The following is a 17843-nucleotide window of genomic DNA, read 5'->3' as shown; positions in this document are numbered from 1 at the left end:
GACTATCTACCTCATTGGAGACCCTCAGACTATCCTTGATCAGACTTTGCTGGCTTTACCTTGCACTAAACGTTATTCCCTTATCATGTATCTATACACTGTAAATGGCTCGATTGTAATCATGTATTGTCTTTCCGCTGACTATATAGCACGCAGCGAAAGCTTTTCACTGTACCTCGGTACACGTGATAACAAACTAAATTGTAAATGTAACTGTAAATCCAGCAAGCTTCTCTGACTGTGTAGAGACATAATGTTTCCTCCACAGCTTATCTTTGTGGCTCAAGCTATTTATTGAAACATTCAATTGTGATGTTTCAAGCAAGTGCCAGAAGATTGTCTCCGAGACATGAATTGCATCAAATCTCTGGAGTAACATTAGTGAGTTACTCACAAAAGGTTCCTGGAAGAATTAGACAAGACAGGCCAATGACTACACATTCAAGCCTACACTCTTCATCTGTTCTACATCTGCAACAAATGGCCATCTTTAGTATTATCGTAAAAATAGATGCTGAAATGAGCAAAAGCAATTACTGGAAACAATTCAGCTGCAATTTTCTTTCTGTTGATAGGTAAATCTTCCATTACTGAGAAAGTCAGCCATTTTATTGTGTTTTCATGCCTGGTAAATTTCCACGATGACTTTGTGTACTTTTAAATTAGGCAAAATGATGAAATCATTTATGTCTGCATTTATAACAGTGTTGTAAATTAAAAATAAATGTAAACCATGAAAATTATGTAATTAATTATGAATGGACAGAAATATGACAAAAGTGTAATTTACAAAAAAATGTTGAATTTGATTGAAAACATTGTGATGCATTCTACGCATCACTAAAAGACCACATATTTAGTTTGGTTTAGATTCGAGAAACGGCGCAGAAATGGCCCTTCAGCCCACCGAGTCCGCGCCGACCAGCGATCCCCGCACATAAACACTATCCTACACACGCTAGGGCCGATTTACACATACCAAGCCAATTAACCTACATACCTGTACGTCTGTGGAATGTGGGAGGAAACCGAAGATCTCGGTGGAAACCCAGGCGGTCACGGGGAGAACTTAAAACCACCGTACAGAACAGCACCCGTAGTCGGGATCGAACCCGAGTCTCCGGCACTGCCAGCGCTGTAAGGCAGCGGCTCTAACTCTGCGCCACCATGGCCATCCATTAGATTGCCAGGTTTGGAGTAAGGCAGCTATAGATGGATTAAGATCGGGGCTGCACTAAAGACCAGTGAATATGTTTTCCAATTATCGAATTATAGGCCATTTGAATATGGCATTTTCATTCAACCCATCAGGGAGATGAATGCAGTCCAATTACCCTTAAAAACAAATGCGATATCCTTAGCACAGCTTAATGGATTTCTTCATGCCAAGGCCAGTTGCACACTGACACTGCCAGCTCTGTGGGTAACATGTTTGTGAAGCAGAATTGGCATTCCCTAACTATTTGGGTTCAATACCACAAACTTGAACAGCAAGCTGGGGGGCAAAATTCTATCACTTTGGTCACTTTCTCAGTTTGTTCTCCTGGTTGAAATCATCTTCAGTACTGAAGACATTACTGCCACTTTAGTTTAGTTTAGTTTAGTTTAGTTTAGTTTAGTTTAGTTTAGAGACACAGGATGAAAACAAACCCAAACAAAAGGAACAATCTACAAACCCGCACGGCTTCAGATTCAGTTTAGTTTATTGTCACGTGTACCGAGGTACAGTGAAAAGCTTTTGTTTGGGATGTGGATGGAATCCAGAGGAAAGCCACACGGTCACAGGGAAAACGTGCAAACTCCACATGGACAGCACTCGACATCAGGAACGAACCAGGGTTGAACCTACACCAGATGCGCTACTGTGCCGCCCATAGTGAATAGCTTCCCTATATACCCCAGGTTTACCAAAATAACGGTGAGAATTTGAAGCTGAAGAGAGCGGCAAATAGATGGAAAGAAAGAGAGGAAGAAACTAAAGATTCATACCTGTCCGATTATTCCAGTGATTGTAGCGACTGGCTTCCCTTTCTGATGACGCATGGTTGGGGGGCTCTGTCCATCCCAATGCTGCAGTTCATTGATGCTTTTTAGATACAACAGCGTCTTCAGCCCTGTGCAATAGTCATCAATTAACGTGTAGTCCTGGTTCTGAATTGCGCTACACACCTGTAATGACAGAGGTTGGTACATATATTGTAATGACAATATATCAGTAGATTTTATTTTGTCTGCGATATTTTTCACAAATGCAGTATTTAACTGCTTGGAACATTAATAGGTACGGAATAGCAGAACCAATCCCTTGCTTAGACAGAAAAATCCTGCAGATCTCTGGAAATGATTGCCTTTTCAAATCTGTTCAATGCATCCATTATAATCTAAATGCAGCTTTATGAAATGATGTTCTGACTTGTTTTAAATGCCATCATTGTCATCACACAATTCACATTAAACTTGGATGTCATAGAAACAGAGTCTACACATAGGATTGAAAAGGACTCTACAGCCTTCAAGATTTAAAAAGGGACCTTAGACTACTTCTTCATACTGAAGTCAATATTCATACTACTGGGGTGTAAGCTACACCCCAGCGTATGAACATTGACTGCTCTAACTTCAAGTAGCCATTGCTTTCCCTCTCTCTCCATCCCCTCCTCCTTCCCAGTTCTCCGATCAGTCTTACTGTCTCCAACTACATTGTATGTCTGTACCGCTCACTCCCCTGATATCAGTCTGAAGAAGGGTCTCGACTCGAAACGTCACCCATTCCTTCTCTCCAGAGATACTGCCTGTCCTACTGAGTTCCTCCAGCATTTTGTGTCTATCTTCGATATAAACCAGCATCTGCAGTTCTTTCCTACACATTCTTCATACTGAAGGTGGTATGTACACGGAACTAGCCGCCAGAGGAAGGAGTTGAGACAGGTACATTTATAAGACACCTGGACAGGTACATGGATAAAAAAAGGATTAAAGTAATAGGGCCCTAGCCTGGGCAAATGGAACGAGCCTAGATGGGTATCCTGGTTCTATGTGTGACTCTGTGACTGTGACTCTAAGTCTCTGCAGTCTACATTACACGATATAATAATAGAAACAAGGAACTGCTCATGCTGGTTTACAAAGATAGACACAAATGGCTGGGGTAACTCCATGGATAAGGCAGCATCTCTGGAGAACATGGATAGGTGATGTTTCGGGCCGAAACCCTTCTGCAGACTGATGGGAAATGCAATAGTGTAGGAAGGAACTGCAGATGCCGGTTTACACCGAAGATAGACACAAAATGTTGGAGTAACTCAGCGGGACAGGCAGCATCTCTGGATAGAAGGAATGGGTGACGTCTCGAGACCCGTCTTCAGACTGAGAGTCAGGGGAGTGAGAGACACAGAGACGAGGGAGTATAAGATGTGAAAATGAGTCAAAGGGGATGAAGTCAATGGAAATGTAGCATAGATCATTGTTAGCTGGAAGAAGGTGACAAGGAAGTATACATAGATAACATTTAATCACGGGGAGAGTCAGGCTGGTCAATGCAATAGCTTTGATTTGCACTCCCTTAACTAATTCTTTCTTAACCTTTCTACATTAACTGCTCCTATTAACTCCCCCGGCACCTATAGTGTAAAATAGTTATACTTCCATGTTCATACATCTTCCTTCCTCTAAACATGAGCTCGATTTCCCTTGCCACTAGAAATTGGGCAAATCCTGAGCACATTATCTATTCTTTCAATAATTTGATTATTTGAACCATCTCTCCCCGGAGTCTCATCTCCATAAATAAACAATCTCAGGCTTGACGAACCTGCCTTGTAGCCAAGCTGCAGTAAGCAATTTATTATTTGCAATGTGTAGGAAGGAACTGCAGATGCTGGTTTAAACCGAAGATAGATTCAAACAAGCTGGAGTAACTCAGCGGGACAGGCAACATCTCTGGAGAGAAGGAATGGGTGACGTTTCGGGTCGAGACCCTTCTTCAGACTGGTTATTTGCAATGTTCTCCGGAAGTGGCGGCGCTGGTGAACGGCTGCGGCTCGCCTGCAGTCCGATTGTCTTTACTTTTTTGTGTTGTTTTTTTTTTCGTTTTGTCTAGTTAAGTTTTTGGTTTTTAGGTTGTGTTTATGTGGGGGGGTGGGGGGTTGAAACGGGGCTTGCTGTCTCTCCCTTCGGGGGAATGCGACTTTTTTGTCGTATCCCCCTTCCGTCTGCGCTGAGGCCTAATGGCGGAGCTGGCGACCTCGAGACTCCGGAGGCAGCCAGTCAGGACTCACCCTGGGCTCGCTCCCGTGAGGGCGGCCCGGCTCGGGGCTGGAACGGCGCTCCCGTGAGGGGCTGTGACGCTCCCGTGAGGGCGGCCTGGCGAGGGGCTGAGACTCTCCCGTGAGGGGCTGTGGCGCTCCCGTCGGAGCGGCCCAGCTCGAGGGAGGAACGGCACTCCCGTCGGAGTGGCCCAGCTCGAGGGAGGAACGGCACTCACGTGAGGGCGATCCGGCTTGGGGCTGGAACGGTGCTCGGGTGGCTGGGACGGTGTTCTGGCGGCTATGACCTGAGTCCTGGGTTCAGCTGCGGGCCAGCGGCTGCATCCGCTGGACTGGAGGACGGCAGCTTCGACCACCCCGGGCCGCGGTGTTTGAGCCGGCCCGTTTGAGGGGTTCGGTGAACCGCGGGACTGTTTGTGCCATCGCCCGGTGGGGAATCGCCTCAGCGCAGAGGGAGAAGAGGAGGGAAGAGACAGTAACCCTAAGATTTTTGCCTCCACCACAGTGAGGAGGTGCTTGGAGGATACACTGTGGTGGATGTTAATTTGTGTTTAGTGTTGTTTATTATTGTATGATTGTATGTATGACTGCAGGCACGAAATTTCGTTCAGACCGTAAGGTCTGAATGGCAATAAAGGAATTCAATTCAATTCAATTCTGCATTGGCTGTGGTGCCTGGATGTACAGTATTAGCTGTATTGTACTTGAAGTGACCACCACTTTGTGTAGTTCTTAAGGTGCAACTACACCAGTGCCTTATTCGGGCTCTGCTGGGAGTTGTGATTTATTCCCTTGGCTGTTCATCACAAGATTTTTCTTACTTCTGATTCATGAAACACCATTGATTTTTTTTTGAAATAGCTCTAGAAGCCTTAGATCCCAAGTATATTTCATCTTAAAACCTTGAGGTATTTAGTCTGTACGCGCATTGTTTATTTTCCTTTGCAAGTCCCATTTGTCCATGTAATATACCTTTTACCATCGATAAACCATCGATCCAAATGTTTATTTTTAAATTGTTGGTTTCCTATTTACCTTCCCCAACATGAAGTGAGTCAGAAGGTAGTTAATCTGTGGGACCCATTGCCACAGAGGGCTGTGGAGGCCAGATCAGTGTATATTTTTAAGGCAGAGGTAGACAAATTCTTGATTAGAACGGGTGTCAAGGGTTACGGGGAGAAGGGAAATTGGATTAGGAGGCAGAGATAAAGCATGATTGAATGGCCTAATTTTACTCCTATAACTTGTGAAAGAAAGAACTGCAGATGCTGGTTTAAATCGAAGAAAGACACTAAAAGCTGGAGTAACTCAGTGGGACAGGCAGCATCTCTGGAGAGAAGGAATGGGTGCCGTTTCGGGTCGAGACCCTTCTTCTGTCCCGCTGAGTTACTCCAGCTTTTTGTGTCAACCCTATAACTTGTGAACTTGTACTTGGAAGCATGCGAACGAGCAGATGGGTGGAGTAAGTGGCTGAGGCAAAAAAGAGACAAAAGGGTGTCAGATAAGGAGAGAAGAGGAGGAGCGAAATGTAAAGCCGGAGTGTGGGATATGGACGGAAGGAAATGAACAGGGGGAGGATACGAGTGAAATGGGCCAATTTGGGGATAAGAGAAGAGAGTACAAAGGAGGAGAAAGGAGCAGGGTGACTGGGTGGGGAAGGGGAGACGGTGAGAGAAATGTGCATGCATCGGGGTATGAGGAGTAGGGGAAAGCGAGGGGGTGGTAGGGGAAAGCGAGGGTGTGGTAGGGGTGGGGGGGGGGGGGGGTGGTGGTGTTGCTTGAAAATGGAATATTCAATGTTCACAGCATTGAATTGTAAGCTACCCAAGTGGAATATGAGGTGTTCTTCCTCCAGTTTGCATGTGGCCTCACTCTGGCAATGGAGGAGGCCAAGGACAGACTGGTCAATCTGGAGATGTGAAGGGGAGTTAAAAGGGTTAAAAACAAACGAGAGATTCAGTGGGTCTTGGTGGACTGAGCGCAAGTGTTCAGCAAAGTGGTTGGAGAAAAGCTGGAGAAATCGTAGGGACAGGGTTATTTGAGTTGAAGCTGAGGAGAGATCTGATAGAGCTTTATCAAGTTTTGAGAGGCACAGATAAGGTAAAAAGTCAGGTCAAAAAGGCAGCCAACATCATCAAGGACCCACACCATCCTGGCCACGCATTCATCTCTCTGCTACCATCGGGCAGAAGGTACAGGAGCCTGAAATCTGTTACATCCAGGTTCAGGAACATCTTCTTGCCCACAGCCATCAGGCTACTAACCTCGCCAACAAACTGACTCTGAACTGTAACAGCCTATTGCACTTTATCTGCTTATTTATGTGTACATTGAACTGAACTGTTCTGTATTTTTCCTCACAATATTCTGTTGTGCTGCAGCAAGCAAGAATTTCATTGTCCTACCTGGGACACATGACAATAAACTCTCTTGACTTAACCTTTTTCCAAGGGAATAAATGTCAAAGACTAGAAGGCATACCTTTAAAATGAGAGGGTCAAATGTTAAGGGAGATAATCAACTCTTTAGCATTTTAAGAGAGTGATGGGTGCCACGAACGCACTGCCTGGGGTAATGGTGAAGGTGGATGCAATAGTAACATTTAAGAGGCTTTTAAATACGCACATGGTTATGCAGGGAATGGTGGAATATGGCTCACATGCTGGCAGAAGAGTGTAGTTTAACTCAGTATCATAGGTAGACAAAAAATGCTGGAGAAACTCAGCTGGTGAGGCAGCATCTATTGATATAGATTCTGCCTCACCCGCAGAGTTTCTCCAGCATTTTTTGTCTACCTTTGACTTTTTCAGCATCTGCAGTTCTTAAAAATAACTCAGCATCATGTTCGACACAGACAATGTGTGCTGAAGAGCCTGATCCTGCATTGTATCACTTGATGTTATATGTAACGTTGTGAATGAATTTTGTAAATGAATCCAGGAAAGTTGGCTCAATTCACACATAAGATTCCCATATTAGAGTTTGAGAATTCCTGCATGGTATCTATGCATAGGAGAACTAGTCAGCGATATATCTTTAACAAATTCTCCATTCTATCCGTTTCCATGACTGTCCAAACGGCTTGCATCTTGTGAGATTCTGTGAAGATCATATGTGACCCAGGGGAATGGCTAATCAATTCATAAAATGTATCTGACCTGCACTGTCACATGCACTATGCAAAATATATGAGCTGGATCTCACACTTTAGTGTCTACATAACACATTCAAATAAACACAGCACATTAGCTTCCCCTAGCTAACAATAATCTATTCTACATTTTCCTTGACCTTTGTCCCCTTTGATGTCTCGTTTTCACACCTTACCCTTCCATATCTCTGTGTCTTCCTCTCCCCTGACTCTCAGTCTAAAGAAGGGTCTCGACCCGAAATGTCACCCATTCCTATCCAGAGATGCTGCCTGTCCCGCTGTTACCCCACCATTTTGTGTCTATCTTCGGTGTAAACCAGTATCTGCAGTTCCTTCCTACACATTATCTATTCCCACCGGATATAAAAAATAATCCCATTATAGGCTTACAAATATGTGCACAATTTTATCAAGATCATAACAATTGCTAATTGATGCTTTATATCCTTCCTTTAGTACTATTTGTAAGGATCTGATTACGTTCAATACACAACTACTTAAAGATAAGATGTACCATTCAGTTAGAAATAAATATGATCGAAGTACAGCACAAAGGTTTGGAGACATGATAATTAATTTTCTGCAATAAATTTGATAAAGCAAAATGTAAATTGCAGATTAATTAAAAATACAAAATGCTAGAAAAGCTCAGCAATCCAGACTCAATAGCAAATTCTCCAGCTTTTGGTTGTACACTCTTTCTATTATAGAGGCATAGAGTAACACAGTGTGGAAACAGGCCCATCAGACCAACTTGCCCACACCGACCAACATGTCCCATCTGTCTGCATTTGGCCCATATCCCTCTATCCATGTCTAGATGCTTGTTCTTCTTACGGCAGCACGGTGGTGCAGCGGTAGAGTTGCTTCCTTACAGCGCCAGAGACCCGGGTTTGACCACCCACTACGGGTGCTGTCTGTACGGAGTTTGTACGTTCTCCTCGTGACCGCGTGGGTTTTCTCCGAGATCTTCGGTTTCCACCCACACACCAAAGACGTACAGATTTGTAGGTTAATTGGCTTGGTATAAATATAACTTGTCCCTACTGCGTGTGGGATAGTGTTAATGTGCGGGGATTGCTGGTCGGCGCAGACTCGGTGGGCCAAAGGGCCTGTTTCCTCGCTGTATTTCTAAACTAAACTGAGCTAAACCCGCTGAGTTACTCCAGCTTTATGTGTCTATCTTTGCTTGAAACCAGCATCTGCAGTTCCTTCCTACTCAGAAAACTTCTGTTCCACTATAGGTCCATGAGGGATTGAGTGGTGAAAAGCAGCCAGAAAACTGCTGGCAGTGTTCGGCGAGTAAGCCCATGCAAGTGTCTGCGTTCGTGCAAGGGTCCCAAGTCATGCTGGCAGTTATCCTGACAAATGCCTGCAGATCGCATTGAAACAACTGGCAAAAAGCAGCAAAATCTGAGCCATTATGAACAACAAAGGTGCTGAAGTCTCTTATGTATGAATGTTTGATATGAGTTATATTACATGCAAGAACATTAGTGGGAGCTGCTGTTGCATACTGCTTTGTCACTGGCTATGTATTTCTGATGTCTCTGATTACATTTTGGTTTTAACTAAATCAAACACCTTTGATCAAAAAGTGGGTTTGTTTGCACTTTTAGACCGTTTGCATCTGAAAGCTTGCACTTGCACTGCATTATGCTGTAGCAAGTTTTGGAAAATAAAACAAAAACTAGGTCATACATTGCATGTTTTTTATCAGCCGGATGAAAGATCGGAAACTTAATTAAAAACAGAAAATGATGGAAATATTCAGCGGGTCAAACCAATCTGTGGGGAGAGAAGCAGAGTCAATGTTTCAGGTTGGAAACAGGAGGAGGCTGAGCAATGATCTTGTAGAGGTGTGTAAAAGCATGAGGGGAATAGATAGGAGTGAATGCACAGAGTCTTTTTCCTAAGGTAGTGGGGATTCAAGAACCAAAGGACCTGGGTTAAGGTAAGAGGGGCAAGATTCAATATGAACCTGAGGGGCAACTTCTTCCACTCAGACAGTCATGGGCAGATGGAATGAGCTGCCAGAGAACCCATCTGAAGAAGGGTTCCGACCCAAAATGTCACCTATTTCTTTTTGCCAGAGTTGCTGCCTAACCCGCTGAGTTACTCCAGCATTTTGTGTCTATCTTTGCCAGAGAAAGTAGTTGAGGCAGCTACCATATCTGCATGGAAAAGACATTTGGACAGGTACATTTTGTAGGCAAGGTTTAGAGAGATATGGGCCAAACACGGGCAAATGGGTCTTACTGTAGATGGGCATCTTGGTTGGCATGGACGAGTAGTGCCAAAGGGCCTGTTTGTATGCTGCGTGACTGTATAACTCTAACCCTTCGTCGGAACTGAGAGGGAAACAAAACCATCTTGTTCAGCTGCAGGGAGGGTGGGGGAGTGGAGATATCTCTGATAACAAAAAAACGGGAAGCCCATGAGGATAAGCTGTAGACAAGGTACTCTGGTTCATGAGCAATTAGAGAGTGAGAACATTAGCAAAATATTGTAGATGTTAAGCATCAACAGGATAGCACAGGAACTCCTGAACAATAGGGGATCATGTATGAGAATTAAGATATCCTTCCTGGAATCATTTAGGAATAGTTGCAACTTTAAGTAGAACATAGATCTGTACATCAATTGCCTGTGCCGACATGATGACAAATTAAATTAAGCTCATCTGTTTTCAGTGATCCATATCCCTCCATTCCCTGCATATCCAGATGCCCATCTACCACAAACAGCTGTGGAGGCCAAGTCATTGGATATGCTTAAGACACAGATTGCCAGATTATTTATTAATAATGGCCCTGTCCCACGGTACGAGTTCATTCCAAGCGCTCTTCCGAGTTTGCCCTGATTCGAACTTGGAGATTTATGGTAATGGCCGCTCGTCGGTACTCGGGGCTCTCGTGGACATTTTTCAACATGTTGAAAGATCTTCACGAGTCTTCCCGAGCTTACCTGCCATTAGCGAGTCTTCCCGAGTACCTGCCGTTGGCGTTACGAGCCACTAAGAGACGTCCCCAAGCTCCGATGTACCCGCTACGTTCATTCTCCGTGCTTACCACGAGTTTGATTTTTTTTAAACTCGGGGAAGCTCTTGGAATGAACTCATACTGTGGGACAGGGCCATAAGGGTGTCAGGGGTTATGGGGAGACGGCAGGAGACTAGGGTTGAGAGGGGCAGATAGATCAGCCATGATTGAATGTCAGAGTGGATTTGATGGGCTGAACAGCCTAATTCTGTTCCTATAACTCATGAATTAATGAATATAAAAATCTCATAATTAGCACTCTGCAACTGACGTCCACCACCACCCCTGGCAGCTCATTCCAGGCCCCCGCCACTCTGCATTAACAACTTGCCCGGCACATCTCCTTTAAACTTTGCCCCTCTCACCTTAAACCTATGCCCAACCCCAAATGTCTTTGCCATTTCCAGCCTGGTAAAAATATTCTGACATTCTACTCTATCTATGCCTCTCATAATGTGATATAGTTCTATCAAGTCTCACCTCAACCTCCAATCCAGGCAACATACATGTCATGAAATACAGAGCAGGAAGACATACCTGGCAGATCAATCTAGGTAGGTCTGGAAAAAGGGAAAATGGGCATTAAAAAAACCAAGCTGAGTCATTGCTTAAGTGGGGAGACTAATAAATCAAACTACCTAAAGTCGAATAATTCAATATTGAGTCCAGATTGAGCTGTATATTACGGTTGCCTTCATAACCTGAGTTAAGTTGCATTTAGGGTATTGTGTGCAGTTCTGGTCACTACTGTAAAGACAGAAAAGATTCACAAGAATCTTGAGGAGAGGTTGATAAACTGTGTCCATTTTCCTGAGAACAGAGGAAGTGCAAAATATATAAAATGATGAGAGTATCGGTAGGTTGGATAGACAGAGCCTGTTTTCCATTGTAGAGGTTTGTAAAACCTGAGGACACCATGTTAACGAGAGAGGGAGGAGGCTTCAAGGTGATCCGAGGAAGTTTTTTCTACACAAAGAATAATTAGTCTCTGGAATGAGTTGCCAGATGAGTCACAGAGCGATACAGTGTGGAAACAGGCCCTTCGGCCCAACTTGCCCACACTGGCCAACATGTCCCAGCTACACTAGTTCCACTTGCCCGCATTTGGTCCATATCCCCCCAAATCTGTCCTATATATGTATCTGTCTAACTGTTTCTTAAATGTTGGTGTTGTCCGTGTCTCAACTACTTCCTCTGGCAGCTTGTTCCATACACTCACCACCCTTTGTGTGAAAAAGTTACCCCTCAGATTCCAATTAAATCTTATCCCCTTCACTTAAAACCTATGTCCTCTGGTCCTCGATTCACCTCCTTTGGGCAAGAGACTCTGTTCATCTCCCCGATCTATTCCTTTCATGATTTTATACATCTCAATAAGATTACCCCTCATCCTCTTGCACTCCAAGAAAGTCCCAGCCTACTCAACCAAGGGGATGGTAGAGGCAGGAACAAAACAACACTTGAAGGGCATTTGAATGAGCAAGGCTTAAAGGGATATGGAAGAAATGCAGGGAAGTGGGATTAGCTCAGACGGGCTTGATGTTTGCCAAAATGTCGGTGGGCCAAAGGGCCTGTTTCTATGCTGCACAATTCGATCGCTCTATGACCCTAAGGTACAAAAAGGCCAGAAGGAAGATGAAGTGTTGTTCGGAGAGATTGGTTTTGGGCTAATGATAACAGTGCACAAGACACAAGACCAATAGGTTAGTGTGGGAGCAGGGTAGGGAATTTAGATTCTGCAAAGTAATCAGCATCTGCAAAATATCTACACATGCACTTGTACAAATTCATGAGAGGAATAGATCGGGTAGACGCACAGTGTCTCTTACCCAGAGTAGGGGAATCGAGAACCAGAGGACATAGGTTTAAGGTGAGCAGTGGGGAGGAGGGAAAATGTAATAGGAACGTGAGGGGTGATTTTTTCACAAAGGGTGGTGGGTTTATGGAACGAGTTGCCAGAGGAAGTGGTTGAGGCAGGGACTATCGCAACGTTTAAGAAACAATTAGACAGGTACATGGATAGAACAGGTTTAGAAGGATATGGGCCAAATGCGGGCAGGTGAGACTAGTGAGGCTGGGACATGTTGGTCGGTGTGGGCAAGTTGGGCCGAAGGACCTGTTTCCACATTGTATGACTCTATGTAAACAAAGAGGCACCTACCATGATTTTTGCAGGGGAGTTGTTGATGGGTTGCTTTGATTGCAGAATTTCTTTAGTGATCATCAAATATTGTCCTAATTACTTATATGCAAACCTGGCAGATTGCTTATAACAAGTCTATAACATGCATCTGAATGGCATACTGTATATTGTTAGATTGCACTTGCATATTGTTAACTGAACACTAGATGGCTCCCAGATGAGACAAATGCACACCGATCTCTGCCTGGCTCTGCTTTTGTTCAACTTTGATGGAATATTTATCAGTCCAGAAATAACAGTAGCTAATTATCGCCACATTCATTTGCATGTAACAGTTCCCTGCACTCGCCAAATACAACAAAGAATCAATTATAATAATTCACAGGGATGGGTTAAGTCTGCACAAGTCTTAATTTTCCAACAATAATGCATGCAACCTCCTGATACCAGTGCATGTAGCTACTTACTGGTGAGCTGGGGAAAAGGGCGTTTGCAATGGTTCGCAACTCCCCTGATTTTGTGATCATTGAAAAACCTGCTGTCAGGGTCCTTCTATCGTCAGATCAAACTCATGGTCAGAAGAAACAAAGGCATGACGCAAGGCTTTGGGGAGGTGGTTTACCTGGATTAGAAGCTATTAGCTGTGAGGAGAGGTTGGGCAAACTTAGACTGCTTTCTCTGGAATGTCGGAGGCTGTGGGGAGAGCTGATAGAAATATATCAAATGATGACAGATATGGATAGGGTAGACAACCAGAAACTTTTTCCCAGAATGGAAATTTCAAAGACGAGTGGACATGGCTTTAAGGTGAGAGGGCAAAATTTAAAACAGATGTTTAGTTTTAGTCTAGTATCGTTTAGAGATGCAGCACGGAAACAAGTTCTATGGCCAAACGAGTCCACTCCGGCCTGTGACCCCCGTACACTAACACTATCCCACACGCACTAGGGGCATTTTACAATTTTTACCGAAGCCAATTAACCGAAAAATATGTACGTCTTTAGAATGTGGGAGAAAACCAGAGCACCCGGGGAAAACCCACGAGGCCACAGGGAGAACGTTCAAACTCCGTACAGACAGCAGATGTAGTCAGGATCGAACCGGATCTCTGGCGCTGCAAGGCAGCAACTCTACCGCTGCACCACAGTGCTGCCCGTGTGTGTGGGGCAGGTTATTGTTTTTTACGCGGAGTGGTGGGTGCCTGGAATATGCTGCTGGAGATAGTGGTAGTGGCAGATACAATACTGGCATTTAAGAGGGTTTTAGATAGGCACATGGATATGGATCACATGCAGGCAGACGCAATTAGTTGAACTTGGCATTATGTTCGGCACGGACATTGTGGGCTGAAGGGCCTGTTCCTGTGCAGTGCTGTTCTTATGTTCTATGTGCAAGTATTGTATTGAATCCCCATTGTTCTAAAGTTGTGTCCCCGAGAGCGAATGGCCTTAACATTGACAAGACTGGGTTAGACAGGCAAGAATGGGGGTAGGGTGGATTTTTACTATTTACTGCTGTGGAATTTTACCATTTGCAGATGATGCAAAATTGTTCCTGAGCCGATTCCCTGGTTGATAAAAGTTGACTTATCTAACAGTTTACTTTAGTTTAGTTTAGTTAGTTTAGAGATACAGCGAGTCCGCACCGACCAGCAATCCCCCCACATTAGCACTGTCCTACACACTCGGGACCATTTTTACATGTACACCAAGCCAATTAACCTACAAATCTGCACGTCTTTGGAGTGTGGGAGGAAACCAAAGTTCTCAGACAAAATCTACGCAGAACGTACAAACTCCCTACAGAAAAGTACCCATAGCCAGGATTGAACACGGATCTCTGGCGCTGTAAGCGCTGTTAAGCAGTGCACCCCAACAGGCTTGACTTCCATCCAGGAAGGACCAATAGGAGTAAATAGATCCAAATCCTTGATCCTGGGTAAGATGTCCAATCTTTGATAAGACTCGAGGGGTGGCAGCGTAGGGTGGTATTGGGGGTACAGTCATATCCTCTAATGCAGAGAGTTTTGGATGGAGGTGAATGGGACGGGGTGTTCTGGCAGGGATGGGTTAGCTGGAGGGCTGTGTATGTATCTACAGCTTCCAACGTTGAACCACCAGCAGTTCTACATCTCGTGTCCTGACCTGAAACAACACCTGTCCATGTTCTCCAGAGATGCTGCCTGATTCGCTGAGGCGCATCAGCACTTTATTTGTCGCTCGAGATTCCAGCATCTGCAGTTCCTTGTGTCTACATTCACATTCAGCTACTTTCACATCACACCAAGTTTAAAATCCAAAGCCGGTAAAATCAGAGATCCCCATCGCACAAGACTTCTTAAAATGCAGAAAGTGTCTGGCCCGGAATGCTGCCCGACCTGCTGAGATATTCCAGCGCTCTATGTCTTTCATTTTGTTAATCAGTGACTGCAGTTCCTAGCTTCCACACTAAACGTAATTGCCAACCCAGACCCTGATTGCATCCCAGTGTGAAAGAAAGGAACAGTGGATGCTGGTTTACACCAAAGATAGACACAAATTGCTGGAGTAACTCAGTGGGTCGGGCAGCATCTCTGACGAACATGGATCAGTGATGTTTTGGGTCGGGACCCTTCTTCAGACAGTCTGAAGAAAGGTCCCGGCCCGAAACTAGAAGGGTCGAGATGGCCTGTTTCCGTGCTGTAATTGTTATATGGTTATATGGTTATATGGAAACGCCACCTATCCATGTTCTTCAGAGATACTTGCACCTAATTGTCTCCCACTATTATGTAAAACATAGAAATATAGAAAATAGGTGCAGGAGTAGGCCATTTGTCCCTTCGAGCCAGCACCGCCGTTCAATATGATCATGGCTGATCATCCACAATCAGTACCCCGTTCCTGCTTTCTCCCCATATCCCTTGATTCCATTAGCCCTAAGAGCTATATCCAACTCTCTCTTAAATAATATGTTTAATGTGGATTGCAATGGACTTTCAGACAATTTTTTTTTATCATCTTGAAAACCTTAAGCCATCCCCTGCTGTTGGTTAAAGCCCAGTCTGACCTTTCACTTCCTCCTGTCACAGCGGCAGCCCAGTACATATTTTACATGTAAATAGCTTGTACCGGCAAACATTAATCTTGCAAGCTGTGCCCTGAAACAGCAATACCACCAGAATCTCTATGCATGTTCCATTACAATTGATTCCTACAGTAAGGAGCATAACCCTGGACTCAGGGGGGCTGTTGCTCAGCAACTTTTGATAGCCCATTGGTTACAGTCTTAAATGTGCTTTCGGAGAGCAGTCAATAATGAGGCACGGAGATTGGAAGGAGAAACGTCACACCTGAAACAAAGTTGCGTCCAAGATTTGACGATGAATTCACTAAAGGGGGACCCCACGTTGGTGGGGGGGGGGGAGCCGTCGAGAACTAAGGGGGACCGTATTTTTCGTATAGGAAGGAAGATGCTGGTTTAAATCGAAGGTCGACACAAAATGCTGGAGTAACTCAGCAGGACAGGCAGCATCTCTGGAGAGAAGGAATGGGTGACGTTTCGGGTCGAGACCCTTCTTCAGACTTTACAGTGCCTGTCCTGCCTACAGGTCCGCTCCAGTCAGCTGGGGAGAACTCCCGAGTAAATGTCAGGACTGCATGTGTCTGATAGTCAGGCCAGGGTGTGGTTAGACCCCCCTGCTTAAAGATTGTGAATAATCCTGTGGGGATGAACTCAGTCCTGGGCATCTAAGTCTTCTCTCCGGGGACCAATCCTGATATGAGGGCAGTCCCTGGTTGAGGTGATGAAGGAGGGGAATTTTAATTTAGTTTAGTTTAGTTTAGTTTAGAGGTACAGCATGGGATCAGGCCCGTCGGCCCGCGGAGGGTGCGCCGATCCACGATCACCCCTTACACTCGCTCTATCCTACACACTAGGGATAATTTACAGAAGCCAATGAACCTACAATCCTGCACTTCTTTGGAATGTGGAAGGAAATCGGAGCACCCAAGGAAAACCCACGCGTCCACAGGGAGAACGTGCAAACTCCGTACAGACAGCACCCAAGTCAGGATTGAACGCGGGTCTGTGGTGCCGTGAGGCAACGCCTCTACCGCTGTGTCACTGTGCCGTATTTGATTCCGATAGTGGGGTGGGGTGGATTTTCCTTTCTGCGGCCAAGGAAACTTCTCCTGAACCTATTTAAAATCAGAGATTTCAATATTGATGAAGTTACTCCCTCCCCTCCCCCTTCCTTACTTGCCCCCCTTCCACCTCCCTAGTCGTTTTGTCAGTTCCACAGTTCTTCACATTGTTTCTCTTGAGATCACACCTTCCCCAGCCAACAATGGACCTGCCTGTGGTCATTTGAGAGTGACACTGAATGGTCCTGGTCTTTTCTCGTCTCCAGCTCTTCATCCCCGCAAATCCCCCCCACCCCCCTCCCGCCTGTCCACCTACTTTCAGTCTGACAGAGGGTCCCAATCTGAAACATCACCCATCCTTTTTTTCCAGAGATGCTGCCTGTCCAGCTGAGTTACTCCAGCAATTTGTGTCTATCTTTGGTATAAACCAGCATCTGCAATTCTGTGTTTCTATATCTCCTGATACCTTTGGGCTGAAATAGGTGGCTACTCAGTTTCTGCAAGAGGAGGCTAATTCCAGAATCAGGTGAAATTCAGCGAAATCGAGATTCTTGCGGCTTCAATGACATTTAGATAAATACATATGAAAGATGGGGCACGGTGGCGCAGCGGTAGAGTTGCTGCCTCGTAGTGCCAGAGACCCGGTTTTGATCCTGACTACGGGTGTTTGTCTGTAGGGAGTTTGTACGTTCTCCCCGTGACCTGCGTGGGTTTTTCTGCAGGGTTTCCTCCCACACTCCAAAGATATACAGGTTTGTAGGTTTAATTGGCTTTGGTATAATTGTAAATTGTCCATAGTGTGTAGGTTAGTGTTAATGTACATGGGTTTGCTAGTTCGCACGGAATTGGTTGGCCGAAGTGCCTGTTTCCATGCAGGAAACTAAACTAAAACTAAACTAAACTAATCTCCGTGCCTACTAGAGGCTGCTGAACCCTTAACCACATCTCAGTGAGACTCAGAAGGGATAGAGCTGGCTTGTCTTTGTACTGTTAAACTTGGATTGTTTTCTCTGGAGTGTTGGAGGCTGAGGGAGACTGGATGGAAGTGTCTAAAATAAGAGGCACAGATAGGATAGACAGTCAGAACCGCTTTCCCAGTATGGAAATATCAAGAACTCG

At 44.9% G+C, this 17843-nt stretch overlaps 1 protein-coding gene across 1 annotated transcript in view; it reads right to left on the bottom strand.

Annotated features, from left to right (window-relative positions):
- Nucleotides 1-17843, bottom strand: part of dpyd (dihydropyrimidine dehydrogenase) — a 675582-nt gene that overhangs the window by 75495 nt on the left and 582244 nt on the right. The window contains exon 20 of the mRNA XM_033028889.1: nt 1990-2169. Within this exon, the coding sequence (XP_032884780.1) occupies nt 1990-2169 (180 nt within the window). The remainder of the gene's footprint in view (nt 1-1989; nt 2170-17843) is intronic.

Source organism: Amblyraja radiata, chromosome 10, assembly GCF_010909765.2.
Source record: "Amblyraja radiata isolate CabotCenter1 chromosome 10, sAmbRad1.1.pri, whole genome shotgun sequence".
Taxonomy (NCBI): Eukaryota; Metazoa; Chordata; class Chondrichthyes; order Rajiformes; family Rajidae; genus Amblyraja; species Amblyraja radiata.
This window is presented reverse-complemented; position numbering and strand designations above follow the sequence as displayed.